Genomic DNA, 26,158 nt, shown 5'->3' on the forward strand with positions numbered 1-26,158 from the left:
ACATGGTAATTCAAATTTAACTTCAGTAGAGCACATGGGTAGCTAGGATAATTCTATGCTTGTACAAATTTTTATACAAGTAAACTAGAACGATATTCCAAATAGCAACCAATAGATAACTTGTCAATGTAACCCATGAACCCAATTTCCTAGTGAAAATTTGAGTTCACCCCATTGTGATTCACCCTTACAAACACATGTTGGCACTCCATGCTAGACTACAACCATAGCTAGCCAAGGAAATTAATTATGAGACTACTACTACTACTACTAGCTAGGCCAAGGGAAAAAGATGATCTCTAGCTATATCTTGATTGAGTTCTAACTCTTTGTAAGATTTCATCTTTTTCTATTACAGATTTCTATTGCGCATGATAAAAAAGTACAATTAATATATACATTCAACTTTACCGCGTACTATCCATTTTCGTGCCCTCCCACATAATGCTTCTTTTCCCCCCTATTTCATGCTGTGCAGTACTTTTCACCAGTGGCTACCCTTCCACAATCCAGTCAAGGATTTGGTCCTCTCTCTCTCTTTAACTTTCAACTGATCAAAATCTCCCAAAAACAACAAAAAAGAGAGAAAATTATTCTCTTTTTTATTTATTTATCTATCAATTTCGTGACTACTGCAGTTGTTTTATCTCTGGGAGAACAGATCAGAGCTGCCACTGCTGCTTCTGCTGGAAGAGGAAGCTCAGACTGAGGTAAAGGAGCTATAGCAGATCTCACAGAGGTATGTATACCTTCTCTCTCTATCTTCTCCTAACTTTACAGTCTTCTACAGTCGCAGAGATGGTTCATTTCCAGGTCTTTGCTTCCTCTGTACCTTTCCCTTTTCTCCTCCTCCCTAACCTTGTTGAGTTCCAGGTTAAAATAATCGTAACCCTAGCTAATAATGATGGCCACGACCTTCTAAAGATATACTATGATAATCATGAAAGCAACCAAACTAATAATTAATGATGTTTGTAAAATGACTATTTTCTTGTAGTGTAATTTGAGTTTGATGTTGAGGATGTAGTGAATGGTGTGTGTGGTTTTAAGGGGTCATGGCGTCGTCGTCCGGTTCGCCATGCGCGGCCTGCAAGTTCCTGCGGCGGAAGTGCATGCCGGGCTGCATCTTCGCGCCGTATTTCCCGCCGGAGGAGCCGCAGAAGTTCGCGAACGTGCACAAGATCTTCGGCGCGAGCAACGTCACCAAGCTGCTCAACGAGCTGCCGGCGCACCAGCGGGAGGACGCCGTGAACTCGCTGGCCTACGAGGCGGAGGCCCGGGTGAAGGACCCCGTGTACGGCTGCGTCGGCGCCATCTCCGTCCTCCAGCGCCAGGTCCAGCGCCTCCACAAGGAGCTCGAGGCCGCCAACGCCGAGCTGCTCCGCTACGCCTGCAACGTCGACGTCCCCATCGGCATGCCGCCCCCGCCGCCCCCTCCTCCGCCGCCCGCCGCCCTCGCCTACTGCGGAACTGACTTCGCCGCCGCTAGGCCTCGCAACGGAGGAGCCTCGCTGTCTCCTCCTCCTCCCGGGCTGCTCGATCCCTGGCCCGACGCCGGCAGCTTCTCTGGCAGCTGCAACCCTGCCGATCATCCTGATGATCATGCAAACCAAGGAGACACGGATAGCAGCATGTGATCGCGAGCTTGCAGGGGAATTAATTAATCATCACTATGATCCTAATCATTAGTAGTCCTAATCTTCATCCAAACTTTGCAGCTATCAATTATTTCAGGTGATGAATGAATGAATGAATGAATGAAGATCCCTAGGGTTTACATGATGCTAATTACTAGGATGATTGAAAATTATTTCATTGCTCAACCCTACTAATTACAAGTCATTAATTTTTTTATCTAGCACTATCTATCCCGTCTTTATGATTAATTTTGAGATGATCAATTTGCATTCATACAAATTTTACATGGTCATTTGAATAAATCCAGAAGTGCTCATGGTAGGACGACCCAATAGTCTAATATTTTAGGTTTATCATTTTATTGGAGAAAAATATTTTACAGTGCAACGTAGTTAAAAATTAAACCATGAATACTTAGGAGACTATATGGACGTCCTATCGCTGGTACGTTTGAATTATCAAAAAGAATAAAAGAAAATAGAAAAGGAGGTTCACATGTTGTGTGAAATGGATTGTGCACTCACAAGAAGATGATATATTGAAAGGTGTTGAGATTGCTCTCATTGATCTTTTAAGAAGAGGATAGTACAGTAGGAATAGTTGCTAGAGAGAATAGGGATTGGTGCTAGGGCAAACTTCATTCAAGGATCCAAGACTAAAGAGAGTTGTGGACTAGGAGTTTCTTCCTTTTCAGGGGAAACATCAATAATTTGCAAAACCTTATTATCGAAGATTTGATAGGGTTTCTATGTTTCACCACCAGAAGTTAGCTTATAGAGAGCTTGCCTATCAAAACATTAAGAGGAATTTCAAGGACAAGATCATTTGTTTCAATTGATGCGCCACACATGACACACCGGACTAGTCCGCCCTCGGGAAAGGTAGGATTCGGTCGAAAGAATGACACAATTCTAAGCACATTATAGGAGAAAAACTATTAACAAAATTTCGACAACTCGTGTGATGTGATTCAACCCTTAGTGCAAATTTAAAGTAGGTTGCTTACAATGCGATCCACCAATAAATTTACATACACATACATACATACCATCAATCTAATAATTTAGTACACAACAAAATCTAAAGTCTAACACTCACCACATCAATGATACACAATATATAATTTCAAACTATGCAACATGAAAGAAGGAGCACAATATTCCTTGTAATGCTAAATCAACAAGAACAATCTAAAAACGAGTAGAACCATTTATAGCATTGTAGTATCATCTAAAAATGAAAACACAACATTCCTTGCTACACAAGTTAAGAATACTTGCCATAATTCAATGGATGGCTATTCTCTTCTTAAGAATGTGACAAACCTTTATTTATAACATTTCCCTAAAAGAATAGGCCTTTAGTTAGGCCCGAGATTCAACCTAGAACTAAATTCCTCTTCTAGAATCAAGCTTAGACGTGTAAGATGTCTAGGGATATGGATCCAATCCATTTGGGGTATTAGATTTTTTTCAATCAATAATCAATAATTAATTACTATCTATCACTAATCGATTGACAACCTTAACTACGATCACTTCTAAGATCATGTTTGTTTATGCTGAGTTTTATCTTTTGTCCCCATGAATACAAGTCGCTCAACATTCACATCTAACTAAAGACTTACCTTTGGATATTAATTTTGCCCCTTGGAGTCCTTTGGATGCGCATGAGCCCTTGACTCCTCCACAGGTCATCCTTAGCTTTTCACCTACAAAATCTACCTCCATTGGCTATTATCCTCGTTGCGTCGATGATCCTCATCCTATAGTCCCTTGCCTCATGCAATATTTTTTGATTTCTATAGGTGAGTCATTGAGCTGCCAATCTAGCCAACATCACTTTAGTGCTTCTTATCTTGCGATCCTCTCATACCATTCTTCTCTAATCTTAATGGATGTTCAAGCTACTAAGCATGTTGCCTTGGCCACGCCAAGTCATCATTCAATCATTACTCAATCTCGTTGATCCACAAACTCTTTAAGCTCCATGTGTATGTCTACATGTCTCTGCACACTTAAATACATATCAAATAAACAAGCAAGGTGCAACTTAAATTCTTTGTTCAAACATCAAAATCATAATCATACTAAACCACTTGGGCCATGATTACACCAATATTCATCCGAAAGGAGAATTCAGTTGGCTATTGATATGGTCATTAGTTGTCCAATTGTAACCTTTGCTTGATCAATTGATTTTGAGCTAGCTATTCCAATCGATTGAAGGCAAATAAAAAATAGAGCAATTGGAGGTCTTTTAATATGAACTCTTGGGGAAATTCATGCTTAAAGGTCGCATGAAAACATTCTAAAACTCCTCTAATCAAGTGCTAGTAGTGCTCAAAGATTTCTAAGAGCTTGGAAAAGGTTTAAGAATTCAAATCAAGCTTTTGGTTTTCTCTCTTAACTTAGATATGCATTTCACTACATTTTGAAAAAGAATTTTAGTGTAAACATCCCAAATCAAGATTGTAAGAGGTTTTCTTTAGTACCTCTTGTGATAGTGTGGTTCTAGTAAAATATTTCAGGATTGATGCATCATATGAGTCATAGGTCATGAATTAGGACTAAATTCTCTAAACCATATTATATCTCCATGTTAATGAGAGTATGTTACTTGTATTTATCTTTTTCTCTACATATTTAAATCTTGACACAAATTATAAACACATATGAGTACCCTCGAATATTAACATTATATTTGTCTTTGTTTTTGCATGAGAATTTTGATTGAGGCATTGTCTATTCAATTTCTGTCCCTTTAGCCGGACTCAAGATGCTACATTGATCCTAACAAATGGTATTAGAGACCTTTGACAAAATCAATTTGCATATTAGAAGTTAAGAATATGTTAGGACACTTCCGGGAACTAAAGGAGAATGATTAACTCTAATAATTTTGTTAATGATTTATTGTTGCAGAAAACTCGAAGCAATCGCTAACACTCGGATTTACCTAGTATTCACTTTCTTGAGGCGACTAATCCAAGGATCACACAGTGCACACACTCTACTATGAAAAATACTCTTTCTTAGAAATAATCCGGAGGTGGATAAATCTCATACAAGCTCGAATACAAGAAATGCAAATAAGAGACGTAAACTAGGTTACAAAGAAATCGAAAACGACTTTACAACATGAACCTTTGCTTTGCTTACTTTCTTCTTGCTTGGAATAACCTCTTGGTGGTGGAAAATATAGCAGCACTATTCTCCCAAACACCCAAGAATCGGCGACCAAAATGTGTGTAAGCGTTGCCTTCAAACCTTCGCAAAAACTCTTTTCTAGGATTCACTCAACGCCTCTAATCAATTATGTCTTCCCTAATCGATTGCCACGTTAGCCGACCGTTTGAATACCTGCAGAATGACTCTTTTTCCGAACCCTAATCGATTGGTGAATCATCCCAATTGATTTAGAAAGTCTTAATCGATTACCCAATCGATTCTGAAACTCTAAGTTTACTTGTTAAAAGGCCTTAATTGATTAACCCAATCAATTAAGACCTCAATTGATTCTTTCTTCTCGCAACAAAACACTGTCTAATCGATTGACCCAATTGATTAATAGTATCTGAATCGATTGGGTCAATCGATTCAACCATTGATTTCATGATTTCTCTTCGCGAAGCTCCCAATTGATTAGGAAGGATTCCTAATCAATTGGAACAACCTTAATCAATTATCCCAATCGATTAGACTCGACCCAATTGATTGCTTAACCCTAACTTGCTTGATCCAAGTCTAGGATTCTCTTGTCCAACATCCGATCAACCGTGACCTGTTAGGACTTCCTCTTGTGCTGACTTCTTGTTGGGCTTCCTATCACCAAGTGTGGTCCTCCTTGATTCACTTGGATTTTTCTCTTGCCTAACCTCAGTTAGAACTCTTCCTTGCCAATGTGTGGTCCTTTTTAACCCACTTGGACTTTTCTTTGCCTAACAGCAGTTTGAACTTTCCTTTGCCAACGTACAGTCCTCCTTGACCCAGTTGGATTTCCCTTTGCCTAACCCTCGAGTTAGGACTTTACCTTACCTAACCTCCAATTAAGACTTTACCCTTACCTAACTCTCGAGTTAGGAGTTTACCTATTCTAACATCCAGTTAGGGCTTTTCAGTTAAGTATCTAGTCTTCTATGACCTACTTAACTCTCATCTTACATATCGCCAAATACTCACATATTGTCAAATATCTGATCAGCCTTGACCTATTTGACCTCTTCTCACATATTGTCTGTATATTGTCCAAACATAAAACTCAAACTCGAACCCACTCGAGCTTAATTAAATTGGTCAACCTTGACCTGAGAATGATTGCACTAACAATCTCCCAACTATCTTTCCCTTTTTGATATTTGACAATATCTTTAAGTTAATCTAACCTTAGACTAACCCATATTATTCTTGTTGGATCGTGATGTTTCGATAGAAGGGGGGGGGGGGGTGAATATCGATTACAAAATTCATTCGAAAAGAGTTACGCGCAGCGGAAATAGAAAAACAACTCTAACACAAACCAGTTTTACTTGGTTTGGAGCCTGTGTCGACTCCTACTCCAAGGCCCGCACACAAGGGTGTTTTCGGTAGGCAATCACTAGCAGTTCAAAAAATTATTACAAACTAAGTGCTGAAATGCTAATGAAAATTAAAGCGATACCGATAAGAAAATTAACCAAAGAAAAAAAACGCGTTGTTGGAGCTTTGTTAGCGTCGCAAGAGCGCAGAGTAGCAGGGCAAGCAGTAGAAGATCTCTCTTTGAGTTATTTTTGAAGCTCCCCTCTGACCCTCCTTTTATATGAAGCTCGGGACGCCCCGGATCCCCTCCGGGCGCCCTGGTGAGACGTGGCAGGTCCAACTAGCGAGTTCCACGTGGCGACGCGCGATCGGAATAAAATTCACCTCCCGGGCACCCGAACCACCTTTCTCTAGAAACCAGCTTTCCTGCAAGACAAGGTTAGTCCGAGGCAAATAAATAGTTATTTCCTGCAAAACAGAGTGTTAGCACAATTTATAAGTTTGACATAAAAAGTATGACTTAGATTCCGTCTTTCCGAGATCGGAATCTAGTCACGATCTCGACTTAGATATCCAAAATGGATTTAAGCCGGATCGACGCCTAATGTTCTCTTCCCGGGAACGCGTCCTCACAGTCACTCCCTTCCAGTGACTTACCTTTACTCACCTGCCAAACGTCCAGTCAGCCCTTCGACTCGTCTGGACTTCTCGCCAAACGTCCGGTCAGCCCGTCGACCCGCTTGGACTTCTCGCCAGCTATCCGGTCAGCCCGTCGACCTAGCTGGACTTCTCGCCAAGTGTCCGGTCAGCCCGTCGATCCGCTTGGACTTCGTGCCAGACATCCGGTCAGCCCCTCGACCTGTTTGGACTTAGCCTGCACACTCGATCATAGTGTTAGACAATGACAAACCTAACTTAACCTGATTTGTCATTCATCAAAACCTGAGTTAAGCCGTTAGTGCTAACCGCACCAACAATTCTTCATCCTATTCCAAAGCATAAACGTGAGTTTCTAACTCAAATCCCATATATTCTTCCCCTTTGACACACATAAAAAAACTCTTCACCGTAGGAGTTAATTCATTTAAAGGAAATTCAATAAAAGTCTCATACATTTCATTATATCCTATGCTCACCCTTGAGCATTTATTGTATGCTCACCCTTTAGCATTTATTCATAATAATGAAGGTTTCCAACTTTTATTGTCTCCATATCCTTAAAAAAAAATCTAAATCATGTCTTAAGGAAGACCTCCCTTCAAAACATGCACCAAATTTTTATCATTGCACCAATAATGATTTGGAGTTTCATAACCTTTAGGAAACCTAAAATTGAAGTTATGAGGTTAAAATTTAACATCGAAACTAAACCTTCTCCCTAACTCTAAATTAGTCTCTTTTAATCATTTTTTTTCTTATTTTCATTAAGAAAAATACCCTCAAATACTTATCAAAGCACTTTGGAGGGTTAAAGATGATTAACTCGACTAAACGTGGCTTAATGGAATGAAATCATACCATTTCAACCAAAATTAGCATTCTTAATCTATTGGTTTCAGCTACCAATCGATAATAGTCTCTCCTAATCGATTGAAATTGAGATTCAATCGATCACCGTGTGTTAATCGATTGCCTAATCGATTAGTACCTCTTAATTGATCACTTGATTGATTTCGTGAGCCTCTGTGCTCATGAAAATTTACTCTAATTGATTGTCCTAATCGATTGGGGTGTGGTAATCGATTGACTTAATCAACTACCATAACTAAATTTCTGATATTTATTTCAGAATGAATTTAAAAAATATATAAATAATTCTATAAAATTTTAAAAATCATAAAACTTTAGGTAGACATTACTGTTGGATCGAGACACACGTGAGAGGGAGGGTGGTGAATCATGTGGTTTAAAAAAAACTTGTCTTGTATACTTTTTAAAACTAAATACGAGGGTAGCGGAATAATGAAAAAACAAGTAAAAAGGCATACGTTTAATTTTTTACTTGGTTCGGAGCCTTCGGCAACTCCTATTCCAAGACCCAAGTCCCGCGGACCTATCGACGAGTAATCCACTAAATGCCTCTTTTGGAACCATCGAAAGAGGGGATCAAGTGCAAAAGAGAGAATAGGAAAAGTGTAACAAATTACACTTTCCTTTTAAGCAATAATTAAGTACACAAAGAACTTCGTTACCCAACACTTGTAGATGATCGGATCAGGTTAGGTGTTGGATGACTTCTCAGCAGTAGTTGAGCATAGCAGCGTCGTAGCAAAGCAGCAGTACAAAGTTAGAGCGATCAGAGTGTCAAATGGATGTGTAAAGGCTTGTAGAAGAGTAGTACTTGAGTTGTGTAGAAGCCTTGGGCAAAATCTTCTTTTATTGAGTGTTGAAGGCATCTTCCGCACTAAAGGCGCCTTCAACCCCAAAAATTATCTCGTAATTTTAGCTTCTTATCATCACCGAAGTCTTTTGCGTTATATAATTGAAGGCGCCTTCTAAGCTCCCGAAGGCGCCATCCATCGCCCAACTCAAGATGTCTTCCGTTGCATGGAAGGTGCCTCAGGTACTGTTCACTCGAGGCAACTTGTGCTCCTTTTGTCCTAAAAGTTCTGTTAGCCCAAAATAAATAATAACATACAAAACAGAGTTGGCACAATAAAAGTAGTATTAATTAGATTCTCTTCTCTAGACCTGAATCTAGTCATGGTCTCAGTTTAAATTTCTCAAATGGAGTTAACTCGCCTGATGTCTATTGCCCCCTTAAACGGGACACGTCCTCACTGAGTCACTGTCCTCTAGTGACTTACCTCCATTTATCAAATGTCAAGTTACCTCATTGACGTTCAATCTGACTCACTAGGTTTTCCTGCTGGAATCACACATCCGGACTTCGCCAATCGAGAATTGAACATCCCGATCTCCTGCCAGAATCACACATCTAGACCTCAACCCATCGGGAATCAAACATCTCAACCTCCTGCCAGAATCCTACATCTAGACTTCGTGCCTGTGTCTAGCCCCTTTGACCCGTCAAGCTAGTAAACTCTATGCATTCTGTAACAAGATTAGATCAACAACACATCTAACTTTAATCCACTTGTCATTCATCAAAACTCAGGTTTAATCATTAGTGTCAAATGCACCAACAATTACTTATGCCATATATTATCATGAAAAAATAATTTTCTAAGAAAATACCTCTCATTTTTAAAGATTGATACAAAATTGAAAATAATTGAAAACTTTAATGTTTCACTCTACTTTTTATCCAACTAACCAATGATGACTCTGATCAAAAGATAGACTTCACCAAGATTTTTTAAAATAATTTTGAAATATTTTTTAAAATAAATTTCCAATCATATTTTTTGGACTAAATGCACATGACTCGCATATTAGCTTTCTCAATGATTGTGTTGGTGCAATCATGGCTTGGAAGTTTCAATGTGTTGACAATTATTTAAATTTAGGTCAATACGTTGGATTTAATGTGTGTTGCAAGTTTGCAAGAGCAGCCTTTGCAGGTCAGAAGATAGGATGCAAGGTAACAGAAGTCCAAGGAGGTTGAGGACTGGATTCTTGGCAAGAAAATCCCTTGCTGGTCAGAAGACTGGATGCAAGGTAAGAGAAGTCCAAGGAGGTTGAGGATTATATTCTTGAAATGAAGACCTGGAGATGAGGAAACTGCAGGCACAAAGTCTAGGGAACATGACATTCTTCTGGCATGAGGTACTTAAATGATTTATGCTTAATATAAATTGAATTTGTAGATGAAATATGTATCAATCAATTGACTAGTCGATTGGAAAGTCAGTAATTGATCGGTTAATCGATTGAGAAGCACTTTTGTGAAAACAGAGCGCTCCTAGATCGATTAGCTAATCGATTGGAGGTAACTAATAAATCAGTCGATCGATTGACCAATTATTCATGCGAAAGTGTAGAGTGCTCTTGGATTTCCTTGACCAGATGTTTGGTCACCCTTGACCCATTTGAATTTTCTCATGCCAAGTATTCGATCAATCCTTTGACCTACTTGGATTTCCCAACATTAGCTGTCCTGTAAAATACCTAAAATGGGCAGAAATTAATAAGGGGAATTTTCCGGAATTTTTGAAAATTTTTCGGGAATTTTTCGGAGCTCGTACGAACAAGTTAACGGGGATAAAAATGAGGTCCGGAAAAGCCTATTTAGGCTACCCCATTTAAGCGAGGAAAAGTTATTTTTTTTCTTTTCCTTTTATTTGTTTTCCTTTTATTCTTTTTTTTTCCCTTCCTCGCCGAACCCACGCGCGCCTTTTCCTCCCTCGCCCCTGACACCGAGCTGCCCTAACCGTCGGCCGTGACGGTTCCATCCTCTCCCGCGTGCCTAAAGCCGAGACCAAGAGAAGCCGACATTTCTCTTCTCCTTCTTCCTCCCCGAGCCGGTACCACTACCTTCTTCCCTTTCCTTCTCTTGTGCCCTAGCACCCCTCTTCCTCTTCTCCTCTCCGACACCGATTCCTCCAGCGCCGATGGTCGAAGCGCCTCTTGAAGTTCAACCGATGGCCGTCTCGAGCATCCCGGAGTTTCTTCTCCTTTGACTACCACCCGATCCTATCCCTTCGGCAACCCAAGCTTCTTCCTCCCGAAGCTCGTGACATTTGCCGATCTTGCTGTGCTCAAGTAGCAAAGGACCGTGCCCTAGATCCCGATTTGTGGTCGCTACCGCACGGAGCAGTGCCGACCATTGTTGGAGATTTTGTGCTTCCGTGCCCTAGCCTCGGTCCACTGCCACCTCTGCACGCGTTTGGTTTCGGACAAGAGCAAGGAGCAAGGAGTCGATGCCCTCTTCCCGATCCAAGCCGCCATCTTCGATCTGTTGACGTTAGTAGGCTGTGGTTTCTGCCAGCGGCTAGATTTGGTGACATTGCCGGCAGAGATTTGGCTGCCGATCATTAGAGAGGAAGGGATTTTTGGCACAGAAATGGGGTATATATGATTCGTATCATATTTTTATTCTTGTCTGGTCAGTATAACTTAGGTTAATACTGATTACGGGTGATTCACGATTCCGATGATCCAGTTTCAGCGATGAACTCCTTGGGTCGTATTCCACCAGTAGTAACAAGGCTGTGAATAGAGGTAATGAGTTAACCTTAATAGAGAATTTGAGTCTTGGATCTAATTTGGAGTGTGGTTGAGTTGGCACGTTCTTGATACATGTTGTTTTAGGTATAAATTGCTACATATATATAATTTATTATGGAGTGATTTAGGTACATTTTGATATATGATAAATTATAGTTCATATTTTTGAACTTGATATTGGTTAGGTATGATTATTTTGTTGTAGATGAATTATACTGGATGGTTAGGTTGATTAGGGTTTACCCTAATTTAACCTTAAGGATTTTATTTAGCCATTTTTTTGGATTGTATCTAAATAAAAATATACACATTGATATCACAGGACTTTGACGCGAGACGAGCATCTCGACGTTGGATTTGGACCGATTTGGATCTTGTTATTTGGAGGCGGGTACTTTTGACTTTATGTCTTTGATATGCATAGTAGTGAATTTAACAAGTAGCAATAATTATGTTCTCTTATTTGTTTCGGTTAATCACTACCCGATACCTGTTACATGATTGGTTGATTGCTTGTTTTGCATCTCATGTATTCCTTACCTGTTGATACATGCTTATAGGGGTAGTGATATACCATGTTTCACCATGCTCAGGACCTAGGTTTTATACCTTCAGTGTACCTTTGATTTGATTCGTTGACCTATGGTGCACTTTTATATATATATGGATTAGCTCAGGATATTTTGTGGTTAGTGTCATGCACCATTTGCATGATTGCATGTTGTGCGATAGTCCGCTCCATTATTGTTGAGCACATCGCCAGTTACATGGATCTGCACACACCACCACTCATGGGTTAGTGGTCGATTCAGGCAGTGTGTGTTGCAACAGGGACTTTGTTTGGCTCCGTTGGTCCGCTCATGGATAGCGTGATGCAACGTGTTAGCCGGTAGGGATTCCTCCCCGTCATCGTGTACCGGGAGTTGAGAGCATTGCGCTTCCCCATTTATGATTTGGGGTAGGAGGATAGGTGTAATCCGACAGTATGCCGTCCACTCGGTCACTCATCAGGAGTAGTGACGATAGAGTGCACGGTTGTCACAGCCCTACCCACTCGGCCTCACTATTGTGTGTGAGATGATCGACTGGCGTCAGGGGTGACTAGGACGCATCATTGGCATCATATGCATGATGCATTTATTGCTTGTGTTTGTGCTTGCTGCATTTATATGCTGTATATTGTTTGGACGCCTATGTTTGACATGCATACAGGATTTCTATGCCACTCGGACTGTTTGTCCTTATACCCAGGTCCTGGGTAGTACAGTTTTTCTCCTGTTTACTTCAGTTGCATTTCATCCTTTTATATCAGGAAATTGTACGCATGATTAGTGCTAGATGTTATTTCCCTACTTTGCATATCAACTGTACCTGCTGAGTGTTGGACTCACCCCGCCTCCATTGTTGTCATTTTTTCAGGTTGATGCTGTCAGGAGAGAGTTCCAGTTGCTGGTCCCGACCACGAGGATTTATTGACCTTTTAGTTTTTCTTCTTATTTGACTATGTTTAGAATTAGTTTATTTTGATACTTGGATAATGTATGGATTGTATTTGTTGATGGATTTTTATTCGATATATTTTACTACATACCTGCCTGGACGGCAGAAGAGGTGAGTTTGTCGGATTTGTGTTTTATGAGTGTAGTGGAGTAGGAAAAATCGGATTTGAGCTTTATGGGTGTAGTGAAGTAGGGTTGGTTTCGAGTCGTGGTATTACTGTTTTGTTTACTTATATATAAACTGCGTGGATGTTTGTGTGGTTGTATTTTATTATTGTTTTTATTCCAGCCGCATGTGGCTGAGGTATATGAGGATGTAGAAAAGTTTCAGATTATATCCGCCGTACAGGGGAGATGCTGCCGAAATTTTTTCGAACAGGGACTCCTCCGGGGCGTGACAGTCCGATCAACCTTGACCCACCTGGATTTCCACGTGCCTGGCTTCACTCACTAGGTCTTTTCATCTACCTAGCTTCACTCACTATGACTTTTCATCTACCCGGCTTTACTCACCTGGACTTTCCATCTGCCTGGCTTCACTCACCAGGGCTTTCACCTAACTTTACTCACTAGGATTTTCCCACTGCCTAGCTTCACTCACTAGGTCTATCACCTGGCTTCACTCATCAAGATTTTCAACTGTCTGGCTTCACTCATCAGAACTTTTCCATGTTTAACCTCTAGTTAGGGCTTTCCCAGTCAAGTATCCGGTCAACCTTTTGACCCACTTGACTCTTCTTCACATCAGATTAGTCAAACTTTGATCAGAGGGAAATTGCTTCAACAATCTCCCCAATCAGACGATTGCTCCTGCAATCTCCATACATTGTCAAACATCGAAATCCAAATATCAAGACTCAAGCTTGAGCCAACTCAATCTCAGTCAACCCGGTCAACCTTGACGCAGGGATATTGCACCAACAGATGTCATTGTCTTTAATTACATGGAATTAAAATTTATGCATGAAAATGACCATGACAAACATTAAATGTATATTTTCAAAAAAAAAAATCTATTATATCTAAATGATGTATCTATGACATGATATGTGAAAATATGCATGCAAAGGAAATGATGTCATGTGATAGGGCATACAATCATGGTAATTTTTACATAAAAAATACCTAGATTCTCTATCGAAGTATAACTAACTAATCGCTAAATTCAAAAATAATCCTAAGTTTGCCCTTATCTCCTAATAAAATGTCAAAATCCTAACTTGACATTTTTTTAACTTCTATCATATTTGTGCTAACTTAATTATGTCCAAATCTTCAAATTTTGGTACACTTTAATATTTTAAAAGTAAAAATTAAACCTTTCACTTTCAAGGTATCACAATACCTTGAAAATATTCTAAAGTGCTAACTCTATCAAGGTTGCATTAACTTCCCTTCCAATTTAAGTTGAAACTCTCTAAACCCATCTAGGGTGTAGAAAACACACTCTTAGGAACTTAAAATCTATTGATACTCCTTGGATATTTTAGATATTCACTAGGGATAACTTCCCTTAATGCTTTCCTAATGACTTTCCTAGGTTTCTTAGAAGTCTTGGTCACATTAGTCTCCTCAAAATCAACTCTAGGGATAAACTCTCTTGTAACCTTGGCTTGACTCCTAGACTTAGGGTTAGATCCATAACCATATGGAACTCTATGATATGAGGACACATTCTTTTTGACTTTTGGTTTGTATCTCAAACCTCTCTTACCATTGAATGACTTTTATTTTCCTAAACCTAGGTTTTGCTTCTTAGACCCTAAGACTTCATTTATCATTTTCTTAAGGGTCTTCTCTAATTTCAAGTCTTGACCTCAAGATTTAATTTTCTATCCTTAAATTCTCAAATTTAGATTTTCTATTATTTCCTTGAATATTCTTATTTTTAGGCACCTATCTAATTTATTTTGGTTTCTTGCCTAAATCGTTTTTTACCTTCCTATCCTTGGGTAAGGTAGTCCTAGCATGAAAAGATTTATAATTTTTTCTAGATTTTTCACGCATCCTATTTTTATGATAAATCACATTAAAATGATAGAAATTATTTCTAGCATGATTTTTAACATTCTTTAAATAAGTACCATTAACTATTAGATGATAGAAGTTTTGTTTGGCTTGGAGCTCGAGGGCTTCTTTTATAGGTCTCGTTACCTCCCCCTAGGTATTTAGGGTTATCTCTCCCTAGAGTTTTCCTCATTGCTTAGAGCTACATCCCTTAGGTATCTAGGATTACCTCCTAGTGTTTTACTCTTACCAATCAATCTTGACCTACTTGAATTTGTTAGTCATTTGATGATTACTTACCATTTATTAATCATCTGGTCAACCTTAACCTAACTAGACTTCACATTTAACTAGATCAATTTTAATCAAACTTCATTAAATATATTATCAAATAAATATCAAAATAAGTCGATTACAAACACTAACACTGGATTACACCAGTCCCAACTGCTTCCACAGTAACAGTTGTTAATCAACTAATTATTTTCATAGAATATTTTTTAAGAATATGATTGTTATTCCCCAATTCTCTTGATATACACACGCACTTAAGGCAGCAGACTCACATTGGGGATTAGCTTGTGGGATAGCAGTGGACTCGGAAGGAGGCCGGCAAGCTAAGAGTAAGGAGTGAGGTCGACTTAGGGGAACGAGAAACAAAAGAAAAACACCAGCGATTAGAGGATAGATTTTCAAACGGCTCTCGTAAGAGTCGTTTTACATTGCAAACAAGCACAAAGGGTATCACATCTAACTAAAGTAGTCATATTTATAACCTAAACAAATCACCTAACCAAGACCAGGATACACAAAAGATCGCTTTTAAAATCTAAGTATTTATAGCTGTTGTCCTGTAAACATGCCGTGGCACAGTAGAGCGGCATGCCTTGTGGATTGGACGTGACATGGATGAATAGAAGTCGGTGAGGCATGCATTCTCCTGTGCTGCATGCTTTCTTGTAGTAATTTGTACCAGAGAGAGAGAGGGAGCAGAAAAATTCATAATTCAGAATTATGTCATCAAAAGAGAAGAGAGAGAGGAGATCAAGAGTAAGTAGGCGAGTGTTTGGGACTGTGAGGAAGGTCACATCCAACAGGCACAATTCCTCGGAGGGCCCTGACTTCTCTTCACTTCTTCACATCCGGAATATCTCTATCCCCTTTTCTCACTCGTTGCTAAAGGAGGGACTGTGCAGTTTTGTCCCTAGTTTATGTACACACTTGCGATGGCAATTTAATTACCAACTTTGAAAAAAAAAATTGTATAAACGATCGAGCACTTTACTTTTGTATTTATTTTTTAAAATATTATTTTCTTTGCAGAGTATAAAATAATAAAATAAAAATTATGAACCGATGGCTGGGCGACAAGGTGGTTGCGATCGACCATGAAATTTCAGCTAACGGCCGTGATTGGCACGATCGTCAATTTAGAGTACGTTGTAAAATTGCGACGTTGGTCGCGGCCTCCTAGCTGCGATTTACCACAGCTGATCCTTCTGGTTATGATTTCGTAGCTAGGAGATCGTGAAAAATTAATCAGGTCATGATTAGGCTCCTGGCAACAAAAATCATGACTCAACGGCGAGTCACGCCCGACTTCCGTGGTTGGTCATCATGATCGCTAGTTGTGCCGATCACGACCACTATTGTGTCAGTCATGGTCGTAGCGACTTGCGTCAGCTGTTGGTGACAATTTCATGCTGATTAAGGCTGCCTTGTCGATCGCTTAGTTGGTAGTTGTAGTTGGTGGTTGGTGAGATATATATATATATATATATATATATATATATAAAAGTAATAATAAATTTTATTACTTATTAATATTTATCTTACGTTATAGTAAAATATCTAATATATAAAAAGTATTTCATCAATTAATCAATTAATAAATAATAAAATTATTCTAAAAATTATTCTAATAATTCTAATAGAATTATTTTAATAATTATTAAATCCTAATACTAATTTAATTTGATTCAGTGACTTGATCTGGTCAATTCTGATATATTGAATGATTCTCTTTTATCCCGATAAATTTAATGGGAGATCTTTGACATTGAATTTGCTTACTAGCTTATTGAAACGTTGTCTAGATAATGACTTAGTAAAAATATCAGTGATTTGATATTCAGTAGAAATATAAGAGAATGATAACTATTGAGTTGTCACACGTTCATGAACAAAATGAAAATTAATTTCCATATGTTTTATACAAACATGAAAGATTGAATTAGTTGTAAGATATGTTACTCTAATATTGTCGCATTAAATTTTTGGTACAATATTTGATACAAGATGAAGTTTAGAAAAAATTGATTGAAGCCAAATAATCATAGATGTTGTATTGACTATAGCTTTATATTCAGCTTCAGTGTTTGAACAAGATACTGTAAGTTACTTTTCAAATTCCATGAGATAAGATTTCGTCCAAGAAATGTTGTATATTCACTTATAGATTGGAGAACTTGCCCAATCCGCATCACTATATGTATGTAAATATCGAGATGATTGATGATATAAAAGAATATCATGTAAAATAGTACTTTTGAGATAGTGAAGTATTCTTTTTTATATTATCCCAATCTTGCTCAATTGGAGCATGCATAAATTGACAAACACGATTTACTGCAAAGATAATATTAGGTCGTGTGATAGTGACATATTGTAAGACTTCAATAATACTTCGATAAATCTGTGGATTATACAGAGCAGGAGAGGATAAAGTTAATGAGTTGTTTATAACAATTAGTATAAAAACTAGACGTGCTCCATCCATTTTGACTCATTGGAGAAGCCCAGTAATGTATTTTCTCTTAGAGAGAAGATAGTCTTCTTCATATGGAATAAGTTCAATACCAAGAAAAAAAATGAGTATTGTCCAAATCTCGAGTAGGAAATTCTTGATTGAGAAGACTTAATAAAGTTGTGATACTCTTATGATCATTGTCAGTTATTAGGATGTCATCCACATAAATAAGTAAAAATATTATAAATCCATCATTATATTTATGGAATAGAGACGAGCAAGTCTTTGATCCAAAAAATCCTTAAGCTTGTAACTAATTAGATAATCAATAAAACCATGCACGAGGAGCTTGTCGAAGACCATATAAGGATTTCTTGAGTTAACAAACATGAGATGAAAATTATGGATGAATGAACTTAGGTGATTGCTCCATAAATATAGTTTCCTCAAAATGACTATAAAGAAATACATTTGAAATGTCTAATTGGCGTACATGCCAATTAGAACTAACAATTACTGACAATAAAAGCCCGACAGATGTAATTTTGATGACTGAGTTAAAAGTGTTATTGAAGTCAATACCTGACTGTTGACTAAATCCTTTGACTATAAGTCAAGCTTTGTGTCATTTAAGAGAATCATCAGCTCGATACTTAAGACAGAATATCCATTTAGAGCTTACAACATTCATAGAGGAAGTGCGCGAAACTATGCTCCATGTTCTATTACGAATAAGTGCATTAAATTATGTAGCCATTGCACTATACCAATTTGGATCTTTGTTTGCTTGTGAAAAATAAGTTGGTTCGACAAATTTTGAAGAGACCACTAGACCTCGTGGAAGAGGATGTTGAGTGCTCATTTGTGGACAATATGCATAGATGTCACTTAAGGGAAGCATGTGATGAGGAGTATTATCAATTGAATTACTTGTCGATGGAGATGAGGAAGTAGGCTGACATGGTGATTTAGTGATGAACTTGTATTATCTGAGGATCAAGAACTGGAGAGCATATTATCTTCAACTGGTGAGACTTCCGAGATTGAAGCAGTAATTTGAGGTAATTCTGATGGTATAGGAGAGCTATCAAAGAGCTCTGGCATAGGACCTAGGATGCCATCACTTTTGACAATGTTAGGTGGCATCAAGTGTTGGTACCCCAAGATTATTTTGATGTGATCAAACAAGTTAAGTTATATCCTGTTGTGTTTAACCTTGTGTCTAAGTGTGCAGGAGCTTAAGAGCACGGGAAGTCAAGCAAAAGACGTAGCTAGTGAGAAAGACGACACGGGAGAGAGCTGACGGGCTCGATGCGTCTGAGGGAGGAGGTGCTGTGGAAGAGTATGGGGACGAACGAGAAGGAGGCGTGCGACGTTTTCGAGGGACTAGAAGCCGGAGCGGAATTTTGCTCGAAGGCCGAAAGTTGGGTTCAGGTGAGCCCTATTCCGGATGGCCGAAATCACCCAAGCGAGCGGAGCCGGAGCGGAAAACCCAGATCGAGACGAGCAGAGCCGGAGCAGAGGGCCCGGATCCATTCCGGGCGCTCGGAACCCTTCCGAGCACCTGAAACCCAAAATTTATCATGATTGACGTGGACTTTGACCGATGTGTCGGGGATAGAATTCTATCTCACTCCAGGCGCCTGAAATCCTTCCAGGTACCCCGACCAAAGCTATAAATACAGTATTGGTCCAGAAGCTAAAGAACAACAAGCATTCTTGCATCAACACTTGTACACATCTTAACTTTCATTTAGCTTCTCATTTTCTATGCTGACATTGATGTAAAGAGGCTTCTCTGTCTGAAGGAAAAATTAGTGCTACTCCATTCCTTGGATTAATAACCTCTCCGGTTGTAACCAAGTAAAAACTATGTGCCTCTGTCTTTCAGTTCATTTCTTATTTTTATGCAAGTGTTCTTTTAAAGTCCGAGAAAGGTTCGTTTTTGTTTTTTTTATACAGGGCTATTCAACTCCCTTTTTAGCCGGTCAACGATCCCAACATCAAGAAGGTACCACCTGTATCTGAAGGAGAGATCGAAGAAGCTACTAAAAAAAGAAATAGAGACTCATCAAAAGTAATATGTTGTGAAATATAAATTCGTCCTATTGGTATATTCAAGCAACGATAACCATGGTACAAATTTCTATAACCAAGGAAAATATATTGTAGTGAACGAGAGTTAAGTTTGTATTTAGAGTAGGGGCGTAACCACGGATAACATGTGCAATCAAAAATTTGAAGGAAAGTGTAATTAGGAGTTTGATTATAAAATTTTTCAAAAGGACACTTATAATTGAGCAATTGGAATAGGAAGTCCGTTTATGAGATATACGGCAGTGCTAGCAACTTTATCCCAAAATTTATATGGAACTGATGCATGATGGAGAACTGCTAAAGCAGTTTCAACTATATGTCTATGTTTTCTCTCAGCAGAGCCATTTTGCTCCAGAGTATGAGAAAAAGAGATTCGATGAACAATTACACAAGAGACAAGATGACGATGGAGAGCTTGATACTCGCTTCCTCAATCAAAATTAAAAGAGATTATTTTACGATTAAAATATTATTCAACTTGTTTTTGAAAATGACAGAATATATCAAATAAATCAGATATCCTTCTTATAGGGTATAGCTAAGTATATTTACTAAAATGATCGATGAAAGAAACATAATATAGGAAACCTTGGTTAAACAAGATAGGTGCAAGACACTAAACATCAGAATGAATTATTTCAAGTGGAAAATTAGAAACATGATGGGAATAATAAAAATGTAACTTATGACTTTTAGCTTACATACATGCCTTACATGAATGAAATGGAGAGGAGGTGAAAGAAGTAGGTAAACCATACTTATTGATAATCGTTTGAACAATGCAAAGAGAAGGATAACCAAGTCGAGCATGCCAAGCTGATTTATTTGTGTGTTCACCAACAAAAACTTTGATAGAAGAACTTTGAAGATAGTAGAGACCACTTTTTTTGCCACCATAAAATAAGATAGTATTTGATCCTATATCTTTTATAAGATAATAATTGTGAACAAATTTAAACACGACATTGTTATCAAAATAAAATTGATGTATGGAAAGTAAATTTTTGGTAATAGATGGAACATGAAAGATGTTGCGCATGTGAAAAGTACAATTAGATAAATGAATGTATATGCGTTTCCAAGATTAGCAATTTGTAAACCTGAACCATCGCCTACTTGAACTATATCTGAGTCATAATACGACATTACGTCTATAAGGATATTATAATCTGATGTGACATCGTGTTGCTCCAGTATCAATATATCATTCTGTAGATAAAAATTCTTGGGGTTTACCATGAGTAGGCATAGATGATAAGACTTTATAATAGACTTGTAAAATAGTTGATTGTCTTGAAACTGTAAGACCATTAATGAAATTTGAGTTAAACAACCTTGGACATTAAATACCAATATGTCTAATTTTGAGATAAATTTGATATTTTCTCTGAGTATATGACTAATCAAATCTTTTGGAACATTAATTTTTAGTATGTCCAATGATGTGACAGATTTGACATTATTCTAAACTTTGTCTTTGACCATAATATTATTAATTATTCGATATCGTAAATAAAATAAAAAAAAATAAAGAAAGACATGAGAATGAGGGCAGCTAACAGTGAAAGGGATTATTTTGAAATGGAATTGAAAAAGATAAAGTCTTTATTAAGTTAAAAAAGAAAAGGAGAGAGGGAGATTTTTTTTTGCCAGAAAAGATAGAAAAAAAGGAAAAGAAAATAAAGAGGGAGAAAAGTTTTTTTTTTGAGAAGAAAGTAAGAAAAAAAAAAAGAAAAAAGAAAACGGAGAGGGAGAAAAGATTTATTTATTTATTATTATTTTTTTAAAAGAAGACAAAAATAAAGGAATAAGAAAATGAAAAGAAATAAAGGAATAAGAAAATGAAAAGATTTTTTTTTTAGAAAAGAAAGAATAGTAAGATAGGTTAGATAGTGGGGTTATGCGGAAGATGCGACAATGGGGTTATGTAGTAGTCGATTTCGACGGTAATGTGGGAGAGGGAAAAAAGGGAAGATGGGGTTATTAGAAAAGAGAAAAACAGAAAGAGAGAGGAGGCTAAGAGAGAGAGAGAGAGCAGGTGGCAACAGATTTCATTAACAAAGTAAATTACAGTAACTAAAGTTTGAATCTTTCCAAGAAATCCAGAATTTTAACAATTCGATCTCAAGGCACATCTCCGAGAGTGCGACGAAAGGATTTGGCTTTGATACCCTAAAAGAAGAAAAATAGAAAGAGGACAAGAAAGATTATGAAAATTATAATAAATTTTACTAGGGATTGTTCATTGATATTTGTCGACAATACAATATATAATATATAAGAATTATTTGATCAATTAATCAATTAATAAATAATAGAATTATTTTAAAAAATATTCTAATAATTATAACAAAATTATTTTAATAATTATTAAATCCTAATACTAATTTGATGATCCTCGTATATTGAATTGGATTGAAGTTTTTAAATTTTTTTTTTTTAAGGATAAGAGTATTTGATGAATATAAAAGTTAGGTATGTTGTTTAGGAATTTTTAACTAATACGATCATTCAAATCTCACTAGGGATTAATATTTTATAGGTTGAATTCTGAATGCACAGGACTTATTCGAATTTACTTGTAGGGGAATCAGAAATATATACTAAATTATAAATTCTAAAGCCCAGCTCTAAAAATAATTAAAAAATAAAAAATATATATAGTTAATGCTTACAAGGTGAGCATATATATATATATATATATATATATATATATATATATATCCATCCGTGAGTACCCGTGTTAATTTTTTTAGGGTTAGGGTATAGGATTTATTATTTAGGTTAAAGAAAATGTAAAAAATAAATTAATTTAACATTAGATGCTCATGAGATGCTCATGATGGTGTACAACATATCACCCCTCTATATAAAGGGTGATATGCTGTACACCCATATGTGAGCACCTAGGGTTAACTTTTTAGGACTTGTGATTTAGGATTTAAAGTTAGTATTTAAACTAAAGGAAGTATTTATTTAAAAAAAAAAAACATTAGGTGCTCGCGGGAGGCACATGGATGGATATATAACATATCCCACACACTCTCTCTTTATGTATACAAATAAGAGGTTCCATGGGCTAGCGCAATTGGTTCATATAAGGATGTTACTATCAACAGGCTTAGATCAATTCTCAGTGTAGAATGCCCCACTAATTATTTCAACCCGTTCTTGCTAATGTTGCTAAGTGAAACCCCTATGCTATACTTCCCTTCTAAATAGCGGGGCCACCTTGGAGGGATGATTTGGAATTGAATGTTAATGTTGTGACTATTTTTTATACTAATTTTTATTTCTTAAATTTTTTTTAAAAGAATGACATTATGAATTAATTTTTTTAAGAATTAAATTATAGAATAAATATAGAAATAGAGACTCATAAAATTTACATATTTAACCAATACTAATTATTCATTTTTTTCCAGAATTCAATTTTTCTCTTCTAATAAATAAAGAAAAATACAAATAAATATTTATTTAAATTTGAAACTACATCATTTCCATATTTTTCTTATTTTCATTGACAATATTTTTTAAAATAAAATATATTTTCACTCAAATATGACCTAAGACTTTCGAGCTTTACGATAAAGAAAATATTCTTCAATAAAAACGTTACTTTTCATTTAAAGGAATTACAAAGAAACAAGCCTAGGCCTAGGCCCAGACCCAGGCCCAATTCCAAGCTCATCCCAAGTAACTTCTCTTTCTCTATCCTTCTCATTAAATAAGCAACGACTAAATTATAGAATGAAAGTGATCGCTAAAAAAAGGAGAGCATGAATCATGATATGAAATTCTCACCCCGGGGCAATGGTGGTATTTCTTTAGTTTTTCAAGTCTTTCATCATAAGTCTTAATTTTAACAAATTAATGGATAATTTTTTTTTAAATAGACGATTGACCTAAGAACCCTAGGCTGATCGACTACTTGACTGCTCGCTATAAGTACTTCTCAATTTATCCTGGTAACCGGTAAAAGATTTTTGCAGAGCCGAGCTAGTTGCTCCAGGATTAATCGACGTAAATTGGATACCTGGTGCAATTAAAAAAAATGACATGAAATTCTCTTCTCTGGGCAATGGTGCAGTGATACTACGCCTTTTTAGTTTCTCAAATATCTAATCTAAGAATTAAATCTCAACTTCAGTGAATTAATAGATAATTTTTTCTTAATGGACAGTTGACCTAAGAATATTAGGTTGATAGACCGCGAGATGTGAGAGTTTATTGATTTACCTTGATGATCAGTGGAAAATTTATATATGATTAGGTCGATGATCATTAGAATTAATTAGGTCAAGCTGGATATATAATGTCAATTAAAAAAATATATATATAATTTTTGAGGATTAGTCGATTAATTTTTTTTTAGATATTTAAATTAAAAAATAATGATATGAAATTCTAACAATAAACATTCACAAATCGCCCCACGGACGTGATATTAGTAGAACAAATAGGATCAGAATTCGAAGCCAGATATTTTGAAGGTTGACCTTTAAATATACCTAAATTATACTTTAAATTTATCCTAGAGAAGAATAGAGAGCGAAAATGAGCGGTTTAGGGCAATGATGCAGCAGTTAGATTTTTTTAATAATTAATCAGATATTTAAAAGTTGAATTTTAGCTAGGTGCACTATAGAAATTTCTTCTAACGAAATGATAATTCTAAAAAAGATAACTATTTGGATGGGCGTTTAGGGTTCTGCTAAGGCTTTCCAATTTATATTGTTTTTCAATAATCTTCTAATTCACTTCTCCAAAATTTTTTTTCAACTTATTGAAAAATAATTTAGATCCACTACACTAAAAATTAAAAATTACTAATAATTACACAAATTAAACCCTGAAATTTTAATTAAGCTCTCTCTAATTCAGTAAAATAAATTAATTATTTCAATTAAATTTATTATTAATTAGAACAATTTACGTTGAAATAATTGATTAATAAATAAGAATAATTAATTTTTTTAAGGTAATACAAGGGTTTGGGCTCAACCTGATAAATCCAAGAGGTGGATGCGACAGCCCTTTAATTAATCTATTGTATAAATTTAAAATATAATTTATGCACATAGGCCGACCTCCAGAATCGTCCCTATGAAGATTTAAATTCTGATACTCTTATTTACCCTTTAAGTACTTTACACTCGATCAAATTCGTGAGGGCCAAAAATAATTAACTTTGTTTAAAATTAATTTAGGTACCATCTCGTTGAATCAACTAATTCTGAAGGTCAACTAATTTTAAAGGTGACCGATTTAGTCTTATAGAAATTTTCCACCTACTATCAGGGTAAATCTATTGGTGCAATCGATCTTAGGTTAAGGTTGACTAGATTGACGAAACTCGAGTTGACTTAAGTTTGAGTTTCGAACTTGATCAATATGTTAGTAAGACGTCAAGTAGGTTAAGGTTGATAGAATACTTAATAATACCAGTAGTCCAATAGACAGTTAACATAAGAAGAAGAAAGTCTAAGTAGATCACGATTGATCGGACATTTAGTGATTGTAAGTCCAATAGAAAGTTGACAAGAGAAAAGTCCAAGTGGAGTCACTATTGATTGAACACTTGGTGATCAGAAGTCCAACGTAAAGCGGGCAAGAGAAAAGTCCAAGTGAATCAAGATTAATCGGACACTTAGTGATAGAAAGTCCAACGAGGAGTTGGCAAAAGAAAAGACCAAGTGGATCAAGATTGACCAAATACTTGGTAATTAGAAGTCCAAAGGGAAGTTAACAAGAGGAAAGTCCAACGGGTTAAGGTTGAATGAACATTTGGTGATCGAAAATTCATGAGGAATTGGCAAAAGGGAAGTCCATCTGGGTCATAAATGACTGGACATTGACATGAGACACAAAGTCTAAGTGGATCTCAAGTGACGAGACACTTAGTGATGATGCATGAAGTTCCGACAGAGTAAACTTTTGAAGGTCATAACTTTTGACTCGGATATCAGAACGAGACGATTTTCATTATGAAACGAAGTTCATTTAGAGATCTATGTTTATAAAACTCAAATATCAATTGACTGATAGGTTTGATCAGTCAATTGATGACTTTAAAAACCTAATAAAAGTAAGTCGACTCAACTGATGATATCAGTTAATTGATAAGTTGCATTAATTGACTGATGACGATTAGAATTGTTGTGCCAAAGGATGTCCACATATCTCCACAATGGCATGATATTGTCCACTTTGGGCCAAGACCCTCATGACTTTGCTCTTGGGCTCTCCCCAAAAGGCCTCATGTTAATGGAGATATCATGCATCCTTTTAACCTCATGATCTTTTGCCAAATCTTTCAATGTGGAACTTTGATTGAAACCCAACAATCTTCCCCTTAAACGAAGGACCACAATTACTCTCATAGTCTGGGTCTCCCCACAAGCATCCGATCATCCTGACCTGCTTTGGGCCTCCCTGCAAGCATCCGCGCCCGGTCACCTTGACCTACTTCAGGCCTACCTGCGAGCATCCGGCCACCCTGACCTACTCGCCTCACCGCA

The 26,158-nt window shown here is 36.9% G+C and overlaps 1 protein-coding gene and 1 long non-coding RNA gene across 3 annotated transcripts; both read left to right on the forward strand.

The window, feature by feature from the left end:
* Nucleotides 1–505: 505 nt before the first annotated feature.
* LOC122022449 (LOB domain-containing protein 25-like) lies at nt 506–1,777 on the forward strand. 2 transcript variants are annotated; one of them, XM_042580461.1, is made up of 3 exons: nt 506–524; nt 662–739; nt 1,051–1,777. In XM_042580461.1, the coding sequence occupies exon 3, from the start codon at nt 1,056–1,058 to the stop codon at nt 1,635–1,637; it is 582 nt and encodes a 193-aa protein (XP_042436395.1). In that variant the 5' UTR covers nt 506–524; nt 662–739; nt 1,051–1,055; the 3' UTR covers nt 1,638–1,777. The 2 variants fall into 2 exon arrangements, with proteins under 2 accessions (XP_042436395.1, XP_042436397.1); XM_042580463.1 differs by lacking the exon at nt 506–524 and having other exon boundaries at nt 574–739.
* An 8,699-nt stretch (nt 1,778–10,476) lies between these two features.
* LOC122025312 lies at nt 10,477–11,648 on the forward strand. Its single transcript, XR_006123663.1, has 3 exons — nt 10,477–11,126; nt 11,221–11,279; nt 11,608–11,648. It is a non-coding gene; the product is annotated as an uncharacterized LOC122025312 (long non-coding RNA).
* The last annotated feature ends 14,510 nt before the right edge of the window (nt 11,649–26,158 follow it).

Source organism: Zingiber officinale, chromosome 9B, assembly GCF_018446385.1.
Source record: "Zingiber officinale cultivar Zhangliang chromosome 9B, Zo_v1.1, whole genome shotgun sequence".
Classification (NCBI taxonomy): domain Eukaryota; kingdom Viridiplantae; phylum Streptophyta; class Magnoliopsida; order Zingiberales; family Zingiberaceae; genus Zingiber; species Zingiber officinale.